Below are 15573 nucleotides of genomic sequence, written 5' to 3'. Positions count from 1 at the left end.
ACTAGATTCTCACAATTAAGGCGTTATACAAACATGATTGATGGCCTTGTAGAATCAAAGTTTACGTCACTATTATAGATATTGTAGATCGATCATAAATAATATCCAAATACAACGCTAAAAAGTTAACTGTCATAAGCATTAAATGTCAGATTTGGTTTCAAGACTTTTGTTCTACATCTTTTATGATCTGCTTGGAACCTTTTAAAAGAAGGATATCCAAAATTTTAATAACTAAGCGATGAATGTTAGAAATGTCTTTTTAATTTCCCGTGTATATACCCTATGGTTTATTTCCTTCTACTTCAATTTTACCCCGTGCCTACGACTTTGTCCTGCATGAATTGCTTTTTACAGAGCCAGTTTGTTACTATACTAGCGATTTTAGTCTCATATCATGACGACATGGAAACAAATACATCGTGTCGAGCTAGCAGGATGATGAAGCTAATCGTAACACACTAGTTAGGTTGCAACACAAAGGAAACGAAAATCTTTCTCAAAATTTTTAATCAAAACGCGTTAAAAATTTACATATATCCACAAGCTAAATATCATAGCTCTACACAATGAAATTCAACATTTAAGAAACGAATTTAAAATGCTTCAAGGCAGTAAGTGACTCGAAGAGAAATAATATTCAACGAACTAATTAAAGCAGGGTATTTATCATTTTAGCAGGACGAATGGTGCAGAGGAATTGGAGGATTGAAAAGGGTTAAAATAGTTCATCAAAATACCAAAATATGCTTCATTTTCTGACAGAGTAGTACCCAAAACTGATGACTTGAGGACATTTAGAATAATTGGTATATTCATAATGATAATAAGCAAATGTTTTGTTTATTTTAGCTTTGAATCGGTGTTTTCAAACAGTTTCAAAAATGCAAAAATTAACAGAAAATTCGATAAGAATTTGACCGTTCTTGAATTTCCCATGAAAACATCACCTAACAGTTATTTTATTTTGAGCAGACATGAAACATTATATCTCTATTTCCCAAAAATTAAAGAGTACCGAAGTGATGACGCCAGAAAAATCTATTTTATAATTTTTCAATTGTGACTTTATAACACAAACAAGCATTATGATATACCTCTAACAGTGCGAAATCAGTTGAAGGAGTTACAAATTGACTGGGATATGGCCACATGAGCACTGTCTCGTTCCCAATCAAACCTCTGGTACTTGGCCTTGGTTCATAACGTCATGAACCAGGCCAGAATAACAGTTTTCCGTTGGCAAACTTGAAATCTTTGAACATATCTACCTGATTTTGCATATTGTGTGGTATTTTATGCCTTTCTTTCAGATTATGTGGTCAAAAATTAAGTAATTCGTCACACTTAGGTGGGTCACTCCGGTACTCTTCATTTTGCAAAGATTTTGAGGGAAGTAGAAGATATGGATAGCCCATTACGCCCTTCTTGTCTTATGATTGGCCACCAAAATCCAGTCAACCGACCTTGGACGAAGTATTGACATCAACCAGGGCGAGGCCACGCGCCAGGTCGTTTTTTGATCTTTCGTCCTTTTTCAGCCTTCTGAAATCGTTCTTTTGATTTATAGTGCGCATAGGCACACACAGAGCCCTGTTGTGCACCGATTAAGTGAAAAAGAGCCATTTATTTTATCACGGAAGCCCATAGGAAGATTTTAGATCTTGTGATCGATAAATTGACATGACATCAAGTTTAACATGAAAAAATCGATAGTTCTCTGCTTCAATTCTTGCTGCGCTTGGTTTTTTGGGAGGATCGCTCATCAAGATTTTTGCGTTTTTTAGAGTCATTGAAACTCACCAGGCTTCCATCTGGTTCCATCAAGCTTTGGACCTCTTGGAGAACGTATTTCATGGTTGGCGGGGCTGGCTCTTGCGTAAGGTAATCTGCGATATAATCAGGGCGTAATACCCATATCCCTGCTGAATAGAGCGTTTTGTAGTCTATAACACCTGGTTTGGTTTTATTAGGATCTGCAAAGAAAACATACATGGTTTAAGTGATAACCAACGATTCGTATCTCACAACAAAATAGCTGACGTCGCGTCATTATTTCTGCAGGTTTGTTATTTGCTATGTATATGGCGGAGAGACAATATTCGAGGATGAAAAGCAAAGAGCCATATATGAATGAAATTGAAACCATTGAAGTTTTAGTTTTGGCTAATATGTTCATTCTTTGGTCTCGTCAGTACTTTTGACATTTTTTCCATACTCGAATTCTGCTTTCCATACCCAAATATAAAGAAATAGCTTTTCGAAAAATTTAATTTTAAGTTATTTAAGGCTTTAAAACTTTTCAATAAACTCTGCATTATTTTCTATTTTAGCGTTTATACAGACCGCCTAGAACAATAAGGCAAGAGTTTCAATATTTAATAGGCAGTGGAACTTGCATGCTATAGATGAAGACTAAAATTTCTAAAAGCCTGGGCAATAAGTATAAGTTTAACCACTAATTCATCAAGTCTATGACTGAAAAGTACTAGCTTGGTAACACCAAAACGAATATGATAGTACCTATAAAAGCGTGTGTAACCCCGTCAAGGGCATTGAAGGGTGGGTGGATGCTTGCCACTGTTCCACTACCAGCTTCAAGCATTCTTTTAAAACCATGCTGCCGTACGGAGGAGCCCACACACAGCAGCACGTGCCATCCACTGAATGCTCCAGCTGACTGGTTTCTCTGATAAAAATACAGAGCATGAGTCAGTAACAAAACGTTTAATAGAACACAACCTTAATTGTTATGAGGACACATGTTTTGCAAAAACTAATCCAGATGTCAGTTCTACGCTACAGTCGAATCTGCTTTCTACATTCAGCCATCTTAAATTCCATTTTACAATCATACTTCATCAGTAGTCACAACATTTCAAGCAACTGCTTACTATAAGCAGAGTAGGTCATCAGTATCGACTGTGCTGTATTAAACAGTAAGTATTGCTTGTGACGCTATAATCACACTTCCAAGTATAAACCGATATACGATGCAATATAGCATTATCCTAAGCTGTACTTTGAAATCGCTTCTCAATAATCGCATGGAAAAGCACTATCGTTAATAAAAACTATTTCGACTGACCCCCTTTGCAAGTTGAAAGAGAAATAATATGATACTGTAAAAAGCTATTGTTTTAGGGAGCCAGTCATTTTTGACAGTAAACGTGTAAAGTCAAAGGTGATGCAGAAGAATGCATCAGCCACTTGGACAAGAATCGAAGGGCAGTAAGGAGAGAGAATCCAGCTACTGCACCTGAGAATCATGACATTCCAATAAATGTCTACCTTTAAAATAGCATCGAAGTTAATGGCTGCAGAAATTTAGGTATGTAAACAAAAAGTGGAAAAACAAAATTTGCATCAGCCACTTGGACAAGAATCGAAGGGCAGTAAGGAGAGAGAATCCAGCTACTGCACCTGAGAATCATGACATTCAAATAAATGTCTACCTTTCAAATAGCATTGAAGTTTATGGCTGCAGAAATTTAGGTATGTAAACAAAAAGTGGAAAAACAAAATTTGAGCACAAAATGCCAAACATACCCCTCTCTCTTTCTCTAACTTTCTTCGCCATCTTCTTGCAGCTGTCGTTAATTTGGAAGGCTCTGCTTCTGAACCCCATTCGTGCTCCTCTTCATTCACAAAGAACCCAGCTTCTCTGCTTGCCTCCAAAAAGGATTTGTGCAGCACCCATTTTCCAGCAGCCACAGCTGCTAAAAATTTCTCGTTTCTAGAAATAAACAAAAGCAATTCAGGAGATTTTTAAAATTAAATAAACTGATTGAAAATGTCCTATTAAATCTTATAAACTAAATCATATAACTTTGAATAATATCATATCGTTCTATATCAAATTCCTAGAAAAACTATCAAAATTATAGTCCGGATTCTTTGTCTAAAGTTCGTCAATAAGTCATAACAGACAAACCAAAGCAGTGATTCCTCATCCCATGATGACGACACCTTAAAGTTTTATGTGTGCACCCCTTTGAGCAAGAACCTTGAATTAGGCCTAAATGAAAATCTACAATCTCTGCCAAAACTCCTTGGAACACCTAAATATTTTGCTAAATTTTCGCTTTTTTCGTACATTTCCCGTGTTTCTAATAGACTAACCCCCTTCCCTCCCTCCCCCCTAAAACAATTTTGCTTACAATGCAGTATATCACAGCGATCGGTATAAAAAGGTTTGCCACAAAAGTATGTCTTTAAAGTTTGCTGTGAGACAACATAGTTTGAAAGGGGGAGGGGAGCGGATGCATGCAAACGTTGAAAATATCACAAGTGTTCCAAGAGTTTTGGCAGTGATTGTAGCTCAGCCTTGCCTTTATTAGCTGTATCATGTTCAAACATAATTATAACACTATAATGCATTCTTAACACTGCATGGAAAACTCTTACCGGCTTGGATTGCCAACTATGACGTGCGTGCATTCCAAAGTGAAGTACTGTGCATCACAAATCATCCCATCAAGCTCTTCTATCATGGCCGAGTAATGGATTTTTTCTTGTGGCGTCATTGCAGAAAGGAGAAATTTATATGTCTTAACCGGCGCCTTGTTCTCTTCTTGAATTTCCTCATCTTCAAGAAGGCTCACAGGCTGGGGTGGCTGAACAGGTTTAGAAATATGCATATTAACAGGACGCTTCGGAGGAGTTGTCAAATGATCAAAGTCTGATGGGAAGACTTGTTTGTTGATGACTAGCTGCTTGTCAGCGAGTGCTTCTTGCTTTATCGGTGTGCCAACACGGGCAGCTTCCTAGTGGAAGAAAGGAAAAGTTCAAAAATCATTTATCAGTTTCTTGAAAGATACATTTATTAGAGTATAAGAAAGCCCGAATACAATAGTCCGATGACATTGGGGAAAAAGATGGTTTATTTGCTTCATAAGCGTCTCGCATATTGCTATAACGGTTCTGTTTACCATTAGAGGCAATTAGACCAAGGTTATGTATACAATCAAATCTTGGACTGTTCAGTGCTCTAACAACTTAGCCAAAAACATAGTATGTATATCTTAGATAAAGTTAGATAAGCTATAACACATATCATCAGCTCTAACTTGATGAAATTTTCCTCAGATAAAGAACGGAGAACTAGAATCTATATACATATCAACAACGAAGAGCTTTAAAGATATTTGATCGAGCATAGCAAATTTCAAGATGGCACGAAATAACGAAAACATGGCATACTGTAGTGATTTTCATCCGACACTTTTCAAAGCATAAACGTTGGAAAATGACCGTAAGTAAGCTTAAGATTTCTAAAGTTTCATTGGTATTACGTTCTTATTTGAAAAAAGTTGAGATAAAATTAATTATATACACAAAAATTGTGACTCACATCGTTCTGTTTCGGTTCTTCCAGTGCAGAATCTAAGGGAAAATCGGAGACCTCGATGGGTTTGAAAGAAGGGAAGCCATCCTGGCTAGGACTTGCGGCTTTCAGCTGAGCCAATATCCTCTCTCTTTCAATTCGGCCTGCTGGGTCATCGTACGTTATAACGTCCCCTTGTGATTGTTCTATGGTTCCTTGTTTCTTTTCCCCGGAAGACTTTGAAGATTCACTGTTGCTTTTCTAGGAAATAGAAATGTTTGATAAACAGGAAGGAAAAAGCAAGATTGTCAACGTGTCCGTAGTTTAAACAAAATATAGGTGACCATTTCGACTGGAGACAATCATGTCGAGCTGAAAGATCACATTAATGCTTGATAAGCAAAAGTTACCAGAACAATTGAAACATACCATTGAATGCTTGGTAATAACATATGCAAAGATAAAAAAATTGAACTCGTCGTGTATTCTGAATACATAATAATCTGTAAAACATAAAAAATACGAAAAAGTCTTGATGCCAGAGAGGAACTCACATTAACAAAAAAGAGCTACAAAAGTCTTAAGAATAAAGAAGTAAAGAGTCAACATGCTATTTTTCATCAAGGAAGTTTTTTGACGAATGAATCATTGCTTTAGACAAACCTGTGACGACTGCCTGGTACGAAGCCTCTTTGCCACAGATGACCGTTTCAAACTGAGGTCTTCGGATGGCGATGCAGAGCTTAATTGCTGCCTTCGATTTCTTCGCAATCCACCCTTGTTGCCCTAAAAAACAATTTATTGCCTTCTGAAGAACAGCATTGGAGTGAGGGGTACCACACAGATCTTAAAAAAGGTACATTCTTGAACAATCTCCACAAACTCAAAAACGCGACCTTCGCGATCAAATTTCTACTATTTTAGCTTAAAGGCATTGAGTCATGATAAAATGGATTGGGTATACCCTAAGTGCCAAAATCCGCTGAGTCATGATTTTCATGACTGCGATGCTATTGGTTGACCTTGAACTAGTCACATGAACTCACCTCGTACTGATTGACAAAACAATTTTCATCAATAGCAAGTTGTCAACAACGGATGCCAATATCACATGAAACAGCAGCGATCACGCCGAAACCAAATGACCCCCTATAGAGAAGACCTATTTACCATGACTCAATGCCTTTTATTTGCTGGCTAAGATACGTACATCCGGTATAAGACATTTGATTGGCTTATTCGTAGTCTTATTGATAGGTGAACAGCAATTAAATATCTATGACGCATCATGGCTTGTACAAGATGGCGGTAAGTTCTATCCAGAGTCAGGAAAACATTACGGTCGCACGGTCACTGACCGGAGGAAGGTCCATGAAAAACAATAGAAGCTCACACCCTACACACCCTAGCAACGCCCACTTTATATTTTTTTGTGAGGAAGGTTTGTCTTTTGGGATGTTTTTGTCTGGAGGAAAGTTAACAACTTTTCTGGACTCTGGTACTATCCACATGGAAACTGGCAGAAAATTACTGGTCACTACTTCAAGACTGTTAACAGCTACGAAAAGCATATGAAAAGCTTAGCAAGATGCAAAGGTAAAACACCAACCAATAATAGGTTATTGTGGTATGTCTTATTCTACGATATAGCATAAGCATGTCTTGGGTGTCCGGGCTTTCTACAGGCATGCAGTATTTTCACTGCCAGTACGACTTAAAAAGCATGACTTAAAAAGCGAGTGGTATGGTTGAAAGAGAAAAAATTGATGGCTGCATACAGCTTAAAAAATTGAAGCCAGGGTTTCAAAACTTTTGGGATGATTCTTTGATCAAATATATCAGCAACAAGTGAATCTGTTGTTCTAATTTTTGCTCACCTTTGTTGCTTCCATAAGCTCTTCCATTTGACGTTGAAATTCCAAACGAGCATCCAAGGACGACGCCTTTTCTTCAAAAGGAGAAACCATTTTCTTCAAACTTGCCGATTGTCCCTTTGATGCAACTGGACCGTCGTCATGAGTTCTTTTCGGCGTCTCTATGCGTGGAGGAGGGCTTTCTAGTTGGTTATTGGTGACGGAAGGACTAACTTCTCCTTTTGGTTCCTCGTGATTCGTGGAAAGTATTTTAGAGGCAGCTGAAGTAGATTTCTATAATAAAAAATTCATATTGGGTGTCTACAATGAAGTGACGTTGTTGTAATACTAGTACCCAGCACTTTTACATTAGAAAAGTAATTTGCATAGCATCATGGTAACATCGGATCTGTTTGTGTTTGGATAAATGTATCTTCCTTGTGTCTCATCACATACAATTTAGAAGAGCAATATGGTGTTTAAGAAGGAAATTTTTTATTTTGTATAGTAATAGATGTCTACAAGAAACTGGCATCAAACACTGAGATCTGATCGCTAGAAGCGACCAGCAAAGCAGCATTCCAATAGAAATCGGCATGACCTCACTTCATTACAAATCGATGATAAAGATATTCAACTTTCAAGAAGTAATAATTCAATTCAGCTAGCCTTAGATATTTTGTTAATTAAAAACTAAAAGGTTTCTCATGCATAGTTACTCAACTTGTCTGGCGAAAGCAACCTATCAATGCTGCCATTCACAAAGTGTCTGCTAAATCCCAAACTCCTGTCTTTTTCAAAAAAAATATCACATGAAAAGTAAAAATAATTATACCAATGATCGAGTTGATCGTCTTCCCTTTTTAACCACTGAAAGTGACATTTTTGGATTATATGTGCATGGGTACATTTTTTCATCAACTCTCTTGTTTTCACTAAGACAAGCATCAAGCCAATGTTCAGAGACAATTTCTCGTTTGAGTGATCGGGCTTGTTTGACCTCTGCCAGGGTATCTGTTGCCTTGCCCTAAAAGTGGAGCAGCAAATTATCACTAAACATTGCAGAAAACATTTCTGCCATTATTTGTTAAGATGAAAGCAAGAGAATAAAGATGGAAGGAGATAAAAGGAGATGAAAGAAGGTAAAGAAGAGAGGTACACTGAAAAATTGAAGGCAGTTGGGCAAAGAGAAAAATTAGAGATATGTTTTAAAGAGACAGTCAAGGAATGGAAGGAAAAAGAAAAAGGGGGGCTCATTAAAGGGAAGAGAAAGGATATCGAAAAAAAATTTATAGGAAAATCAGCAAGAAATATTAAATTTTCATCAGAAATATGCTCATTTTCTTACGATATAGAAAAGCGTTTATGAAAGATATAGAGAGTTAATATATCACAAACATAGGCGTAAAAGACGAAGAAGCTGGAAGGGTTGCAGCCCCCCTTATCCGGCAAATTTATTGCATTTCAGGCCCCATTCGGGCTGCTCTATCACAATGAAGCAAAAATATTCGGAAAAGACGCAACAACTGTTTTATTCAATGCAAAAAGCTACCCACGACGATTCTACATCACAGCAAAACAAAATGTGAACATCGATACAAATCTTTAAATAAGCTTACCTTGTGAATAAGATGGGTGCAAGTTTCATCAAAACCAAAGTGGCACTCAGCACCTAACGATGAAGCTAAATTGTGAATCTCTCCCTGCCTTTCTAAAAGCTTTTTGCTGACAGCAATGACAACCCCTTGCAATACTCCAGCGTCTTTATGTTCTTCTTTGATATCAGATATCTGTTTTCAAAAAAAAGATAAGCTGATTTTTAAGGCAGGCCAGACAAAAAGTTCATTGTGCATTGTGCATAAGTTGCAACATAGAGCCACCCTGTTCTATAAACCTGAGCGTCAGTAGGTTTTTAGATGTATCAAGGTTTTGTGACCAAATTTTGTCAATTATGATTCTTAGGCATGGTGTTTCTAATCCTTTTAATATCGCAATACCAAAGATAGTTTTAGTGTTAACCCATTCACTAAAATATCTAAAAAGCGGCTTTCACAATACCATAGTCTTTCCCATCACGTCCCAATCCTAAGCGCAATTCACATTTTGCAATGTACAATGAGAGGAATAAAAATTTACTGCTTTACATGTATTTGGTATCAAAATGAATAAAAATTATTTCCCGACATTTTTCTACCTAACTTTTGTTGACTGATGTTGACCAATAAAGTACCGGGTTTTAATTTTTCATTGAATGCAATCAAAAGATTGGCTTAAATGATCTGTCAATCAAAATTAGCCAATCAATAGGCCTGCATGTGGTATCACGGTCACTGATTGGCCAACTATTGACTGACAAATGGTTTGAGCTACTTTGCTATCTGCTGATTGCCTTTAAATGCATTGTTAATTGTCTTTATCATCGTTAATTTGTCTCTACTTTTCATTGTCTTCATTGATAATTTTTCCATTTAAAATTGGGGATCGTTTCAAGCTCACTTATAATGGTATTGTTTATGGACAAACTGTTGGCTTTAGAGAAGGTGTGCCTATACGCACTCTCTGTTGTATCGTCCTGTCTTGTCCCATGTCCAGACGTACAGTTGAAGTATTCATATATTTTAGCACTGTAGAAATCCAGTATTAATATTATTTGTTAAATTGCTGTATCTGTTTTTGCATCTTGATATTGGAGTAACGTATTTCTGGCGTTGGTTTATAAAAAACCTTACCTTTTCAAAGTTTTTTCCATCTTTTGAAGGGGTTTTGTTTTGGTTCCCTTGCTTTTTTTCAGCTGCGGTCTGATTCGACTTTTTGCGAGTGTCTCCACTTGTAATCTCTAATGCCTTACGCAGCTGGTCACCAACAAACTCATCCAAAGCGAAACTCCCGTTGCTTTGACGGCTTTTGCTTCTGGGTGTAAAGCAAGTCGCAGGCGATTTGAGATACTCCATCATGTCATTCAAATCAAAAGATGGTTTAAAGGGTTTACCAACTTGAAGTAACGCCTTGCCAGGTGCCACTGGAGTTGTACTTGTTGGCAAGTCTTTTTCTTCCAGGGCATTGCTGCAAGGTTTCATAAAGTCTTTTTTGTTACCATCACAAGCGTTCATCTCCTTCACCCGGTCCGACTGCTCATGTCTAGTCTTGCTATCTTCTGCTTCAGTTGTATCTCCATCTTTCACGGTTATTTCCTCTATCTCGTCCTCGTTTTCGTCAGATTCAATTTTTGTGTGATCATCGAGTGGGTAGTCTTCAACAGGCATCAATCTCTTTTTCTCGGCGCAAGCAAAGAGCCACTCCTTAGAGACACAGTGAACGCCCCATTCACAAGCTGCCTGGTACTTGGCACCAGAGGCTTCTGCTAGAAGGAGATGTGTGTTCGCCAGAAGCCCATTGCCTGCTTTCCGCACGAAACTGTCCTGCATGACTGCACCTGGAAATTAAAAATTAAACTGTCAAATTAAATATTGCGAAATTATGATATTGCGAAAAACAAATATCAGATGTGAATATGGTGCAAGGTTAAAAACCCTAACACAGTACTTAAGGGCATAAGCTTTTTTTGCTTCTTAAATCACAAAGTTAAAAAAAGTCTTCTGCAAGCAACTAAAGTTTTGTTAAGGAGCAACGAGGAAAATAGATCATCTTAAATAGACAAACCCATTAAGTCAGCAACTTGGACAACATGTTCTCTCTCAATGCCAGTGAACTGGCTCACTGAAATAACACAGTCTTTCAATGGAAGACAGTCCGGTGGTAAATGAAATGGACGAAACAAGAAACACGAATCAACTTCCAACAACTGATCCTTTTCCAGTGACTGTTCTAACCAACAAATTGTAACCTACAAGATGAATTTTAACAATTTCCACTAAACGTTCTCTTTCTCATACTTTTAAACTAGATGGATAAAAATTAAAATGGGTTAAAAAGGTCTTAAATCAAAGGCAAGTTAACGCTCTAATAAAAGAGCTGACAAATCCCCCTTTGGTTTCTACCAGCCACTAAAATCAGACTTCACATACAGCTTAAACCATAGCAAATACTAATGCAAACATTTTCCAGGCAACAAGACGATTGAAGTTAAAAGCAAAAATATTATAAAAAAATTAAATACACATCATGAGTTTTAGCCGCAAGGGATACAACGAACTTTGAATTACTTGAAGTTGCAAATCCAAACCAATATTCTTGATCATTCTTAATCAGACGTTTTTGCAGAAATAATCAATGTAATAATTTTATCTGCCAGAAAACCTTTTCTCATTTAACAAGTTTCTTGAAAGAAAATCAAGGTAAAATTATTTGATTTACATTTTGTATCCTATGGCTTCCAAATAACGTTTTCAAGATATTACCTCTTTTTTGCCAATCCTTCTTTTCTTCTCATATGTTAGAGGCACAATGACATAATCACTTCTTGCATCTTGATTGACTATTTTTCCATTAAAATCTTGAACCAATGATTTTATCTGATCCATTGTTTCAGCTTCAAAATATTTCACAAAAAATTTGCATTTATTGATGACATTGGAATGCTCTTTGCCAGTTGAAGTGGATCTTTCAAGTTCTTCTACAGGTCCAGCAACAGCTGAGAAAAAAGAGAGAAGAGAAATTTGTAAAACAAACACTTCGGGCATCATCTGTTGATCAGAAACAAACACAAGATCTGTTGATGATGACTTGACTCTCGAAACACCAATGACAAAGCTAGTGACTGCTGGAGATTGTGCATTTACAGGGGTCTCTCCTCTTCTTTGGAACAGACTGCCATACTCATTGTGAGCAGTGGATTCTTTTGACATTTTTAAGAGTAGACTGAAAACACATTTCTTTAAGAATATCTTAATTAGATTTATAATCTCCGCAAGCATTTATACACATGAATCCTCTCAAATAACAGTAAATATATCTATTTTAACAAATCTTTTTCCTGAAACAACCCTAGGCTCTGCTTAAATTTGAATACAACAAACCTGTTTGGGACACCAAAAACTGAAAGTCAGGAAGTGTAGGGTGGCATAACACTTCCTAATTTTGTTTGCAGAAAGTAAGTAATGGAAAATGTAGCATTTTGTCAATTGAGGATTGACTACCACAACTTGGCATTCTAACAAAGCAAAATGTGCCTGTGGATGGAATGCCCCTAATGCCTATGCATTTTTACCTTGAGCAGCCCAGCTCTTGCTTTTTCCCAAATAAACTGCATGTTCTCCTATTTTCTAAAAGCAATAATTATTAGCATTAATCTTCCCTGGCATTTTTAAAAATACAAGAGGCTCTCAACTAGTCTTACTTGTAACCAAAAAAATATTAACTTGTTAGGGGAAACAAAAACACACAATTATTTAAATGAATGAGCTAGTATCTCTGAAACAAACTAATTTACAACATACCTTCCGCAGAATCAGAGTTCTGCAGTTCATCACTAATTCTCCCATTCTCAGCTCTAGCACCAGGTAATGTTGTCTTGTTTTCAATAACAAATGATATACGACTACTCTCTGCTTGTGGCAGGTACTGGCCAATGAAAACGTCATCATCTTCTAATTCATCATCAAGATGCGGCAATGTAGCTGTTTCTTTTTTTTTCTTAAAATCAGCCCTTTTTGGCTCAGGAACTTTAAACGGCTGGGAAATTGCAGGTTCCAATTCATCTTGGTCTAGCAATGAATATTCTGAGGAACAATAGAAATGTTCAACTAAGGTGTTTTTTACACCAGTTAATTTATAGCTAGCTGGCCAAGAGGAAACTAGAATGATAAAATTTAATACATACATGGAGAATTAATAGGAGACAGTTACTATGAGAACTACAAGAAAATGATTAAATTAACTGCACTCAGGGCAGCCCCCCCCCAAATGCCCCTGGGTTACTAGCTGAAATGCTATATATCCATGTCCATGTATAGCATGATTTTAGGTATTAAGTTCAACATGAGCAGTCAACATCCATGTTAGTTGAAAGCCTACTTAGAGACCATGTGGCCATAACCTAAGAACTACAAGTGACAAACTCCACTTCTAAATGCAGCAGATTAAAACAAGTATAGAACATGATAATAGAGCAATTTATTTTTGGTTTAGAATGCCATATGAACAGAATGGGTAATTGAAGGGCCAATGTACAAGTCACACTTCTACAAGAAGTGATTTTTTAAGACTCACATAGATGTCTATAAAGGATAACATAGATATAATTAAAATCTTCTGAGGATTCAACCAGTTACACAGAGACCATGTATAGAGCGATGTGTATAACTGATAAGTCTGGTATTTGTCTTGATATTACAGTCATTCAAAAACATAGTATCAATCAAATCCTACATATAAAGGTGTAAACACACAATTAAATTTTGTAATTCTTGTGAAGCTCTTCTCAAGCATTTAAGGTGAGGTCTGTGAAAGCAAAAACTATATGAATGATGAAGAAAACCACACAAACCGTTTTCATCAAGTATAGTTGATGCCTTAAAAGAGTCTATTAGCCAGTCTGGAGAAACAACAAATGGCTTCTGTAAAGCACTACCAATGTAGTCTTCAATGCCTTTTGAAATTATATCACCAATGATAACATGGGTAATATTGGAGTTAAGTTGGTTAAATCTCATTGCACCAGCTGCATTTATCAATTTTCTCAGTTGATCGGTTACATCAGCAGCCATCTCAGCCAAGAAAATTTTGCATCCATCTAGTAACATACTTGATTTCAATTTTATACCAGACAAATTTAGTTTTTTCGTGTCATAAGTGCTTATCTTAACTGATTTGATATGATTTTTTGTACCAGTCCTCAGTTCAGGGTTCTCTTCAATACTTTTAGCTTTTTCTCTATTTCTTATACTTTGTTCTGCAACTTTAGCTGCTTTGTGTGAAACTGCTGTGCCATCCATTTCACCTTGAATTGTCATGTTTACCCTTGTTTTGGCAACATCAAAAATTTTTGACTCATCCATAACCGACTCCTCTCCTGGCATCACTTCAAAGTTTTTCTCCTCTATCCAGTGACCTGATTGCACACACTCATAAAACCATTGCAAAGATACACAATGTATCTTCCATTGCCTGGCATAGTTATATTTTTCACCTTTGGCTAGTTTCACAATAAGATGAGTACAAGTTCTCATTTTCAACTCCCCAGAATACTGGCCTCCATTTTCTTCTGTCTGTTTCTTCACCTCCTGTCTGATATCTGCACTCAGACCAGTGACACAAATAGTAAGCCCTTTAAAACAAGGGCAGCCATGTTTCTTAGCAAAAGAACTTTCAGTACCGTCTATCACTTTGTATTTGCTTTGATCCCAACAATCATAAACCCATGATGGTTGCACTATGGGCTTGCCAAGATCACATGCTACTTGGTACTTGGTAGAACCTACTTCTCCAGCAATTAGATGTGTGACACTTTGAGTAAAATCACCAATCATTGTTCCACCCATTGACGAAATGAGATCTTTTAATTTCTTTCTATGCTCTGATGTTATATTTGTACAACAAGCAACCACATCCAACATTGCAAAACTCAAACATGGCTCTATCATAGAAGGCAATGGTTGGATATCCTTTAGGCAGGAAAGAACACAAGAAGGCCCGACAATCTTGCAGCCATTGCTTTTTAATGTTTCGAATGTATTTCCTTCAAAAGATTCGCAAACAACCACTGCCCCTTGTTTGTATGTTGAAGGATCTGTTGTAAAATCTTCCAATGTAAACCACTCGATATGGATTTCAGCATTAGCTGCTTCCCTTGCTGCCTTTTTTAATATTTGCACCGCTTTTTCATCTTCTCTATCCCCAGATATAATGAATCGGAGACAATCCGCCATTATAAAAATTGTTGATGCATTAACTCCGGCCTACGAACACACTCCTTGTAGTTTTTACGGTTTACCTATGATCCTTTGGCGAGTAAATAGCTGAGCTAACTTACGTGACATAATTTCCATAAGTTATAGGCAAAATAACAACACAAAGCATCCATAAAATGCACGTTAATAACGTAAATTCAAGCTATTCTTGATTTAGTAAACATCATTCTCAATGACTTCCTATTTTTGGCGGTAAATTGAGCACATGCGCATACAAATTTTTTTACCAGAACCCAGACCTCTCGTCTGAAGCATAGACTTCTTGCAAGTCTGACTCCGAGGCCAGGAGAAACTTTCTGGGGGAGGGGCTAAATCACATGGTGTATAGACCCAACAATATATTTTTTACTATTTTGGAAGGCTTAAACTCCAGCCCCCTTCTGGTCTCATTTTCTTTTTTTGCCCCGGAGTTTCAGGCTCAATTTGTTAGGTTCTTACACCAATAATCTCATTATTTTTCATCTTTGATATATGATACCTTCTAAATTAGATCCATGAACAGCAAGGCTGTCAAAATAACAATGGG

The 15573-nt window shown here is 36.9% G+C and overlaps 1 protein-coding gene across 1 annotated transcript; it reads right to left on the bottom strand.

Moving 5' to 3' along the window:
- Nucleotides 1–3: 3 nt before the first annotated feature.
- On the bottom strand, nt 4–15386 carry LOC135696280 (DNA topoisomerase 2-binding protein 1). Its single transcript, XM_065215627.2, has 14 exons — nt 13625–15386; nt 12576–12857; nt 11538–11770; nt 10840–11023; nt 9909–10612; nt 8799–8969; nt 8015–8206; nt 7204–7473; nt 5990–6112; nt 5354–5587; nt 4408–4766; nt 3550–3736; nt 2524–2689; nt 4–1976 (listed from the first exon to the last, which is right to left on the bottom strand). Exons 1-14 carry the CDS (start codon nt 15003–15005, stop codon nt 1726–1728), a joined length of 4737 nt encoding a protein of 1578 aa, XP_065071699.2. The 5' UTR covers nt 15006–15386; the 3' UTR covers nt 4–1725.
- Between the last annotated feature and the right edge of the window lie 187 nt (nt 15387–15573).

Source organism: Rhopilema esculentum, chromosome 14, assembly GCF_057945365.1.
Source record: "Rhopilema esculentum isolate cy_ngs chromosome 14, ASM5794536v1, whole genome shotgun sequence".
Lineage (NCBI taxonomy): Eukaryota > Metazoa > Cnidaria > Scyphozoa > Rhizostomeae > Rhizostomatidae > Rhopilema > Rhopilema esculentum.
Note: the sequence above shows the minus strand (reverse complement) of the source record. Positions and strands in the feature narration are given on the sequence as shown.

Bases quoted from the DNA above. Each gene is read 5' to 3' on its own strand.
- LOC135696280 (XM_065215627.2), bottom strand. From the start codon at position 15,005: ATGGCGGATTGTCTCCGATTCATTATATCTGGGGATAGAGAAGATGAA. The intron at 2,690-3,549 runs GTATGTTTGGCA...TATTTTTATCAG, and splicing joins AGTTAGAGAAAGAGAGAGGG to AGAAACCAGTCAGCTGGAGC. The intron at 1,977-2,523 runs GTACTATCATAT...TTTTCTTTGCAG, and splicing joins GGTTACACACGCTTTTATAG to ATCCTAATAAAACCAAACCA.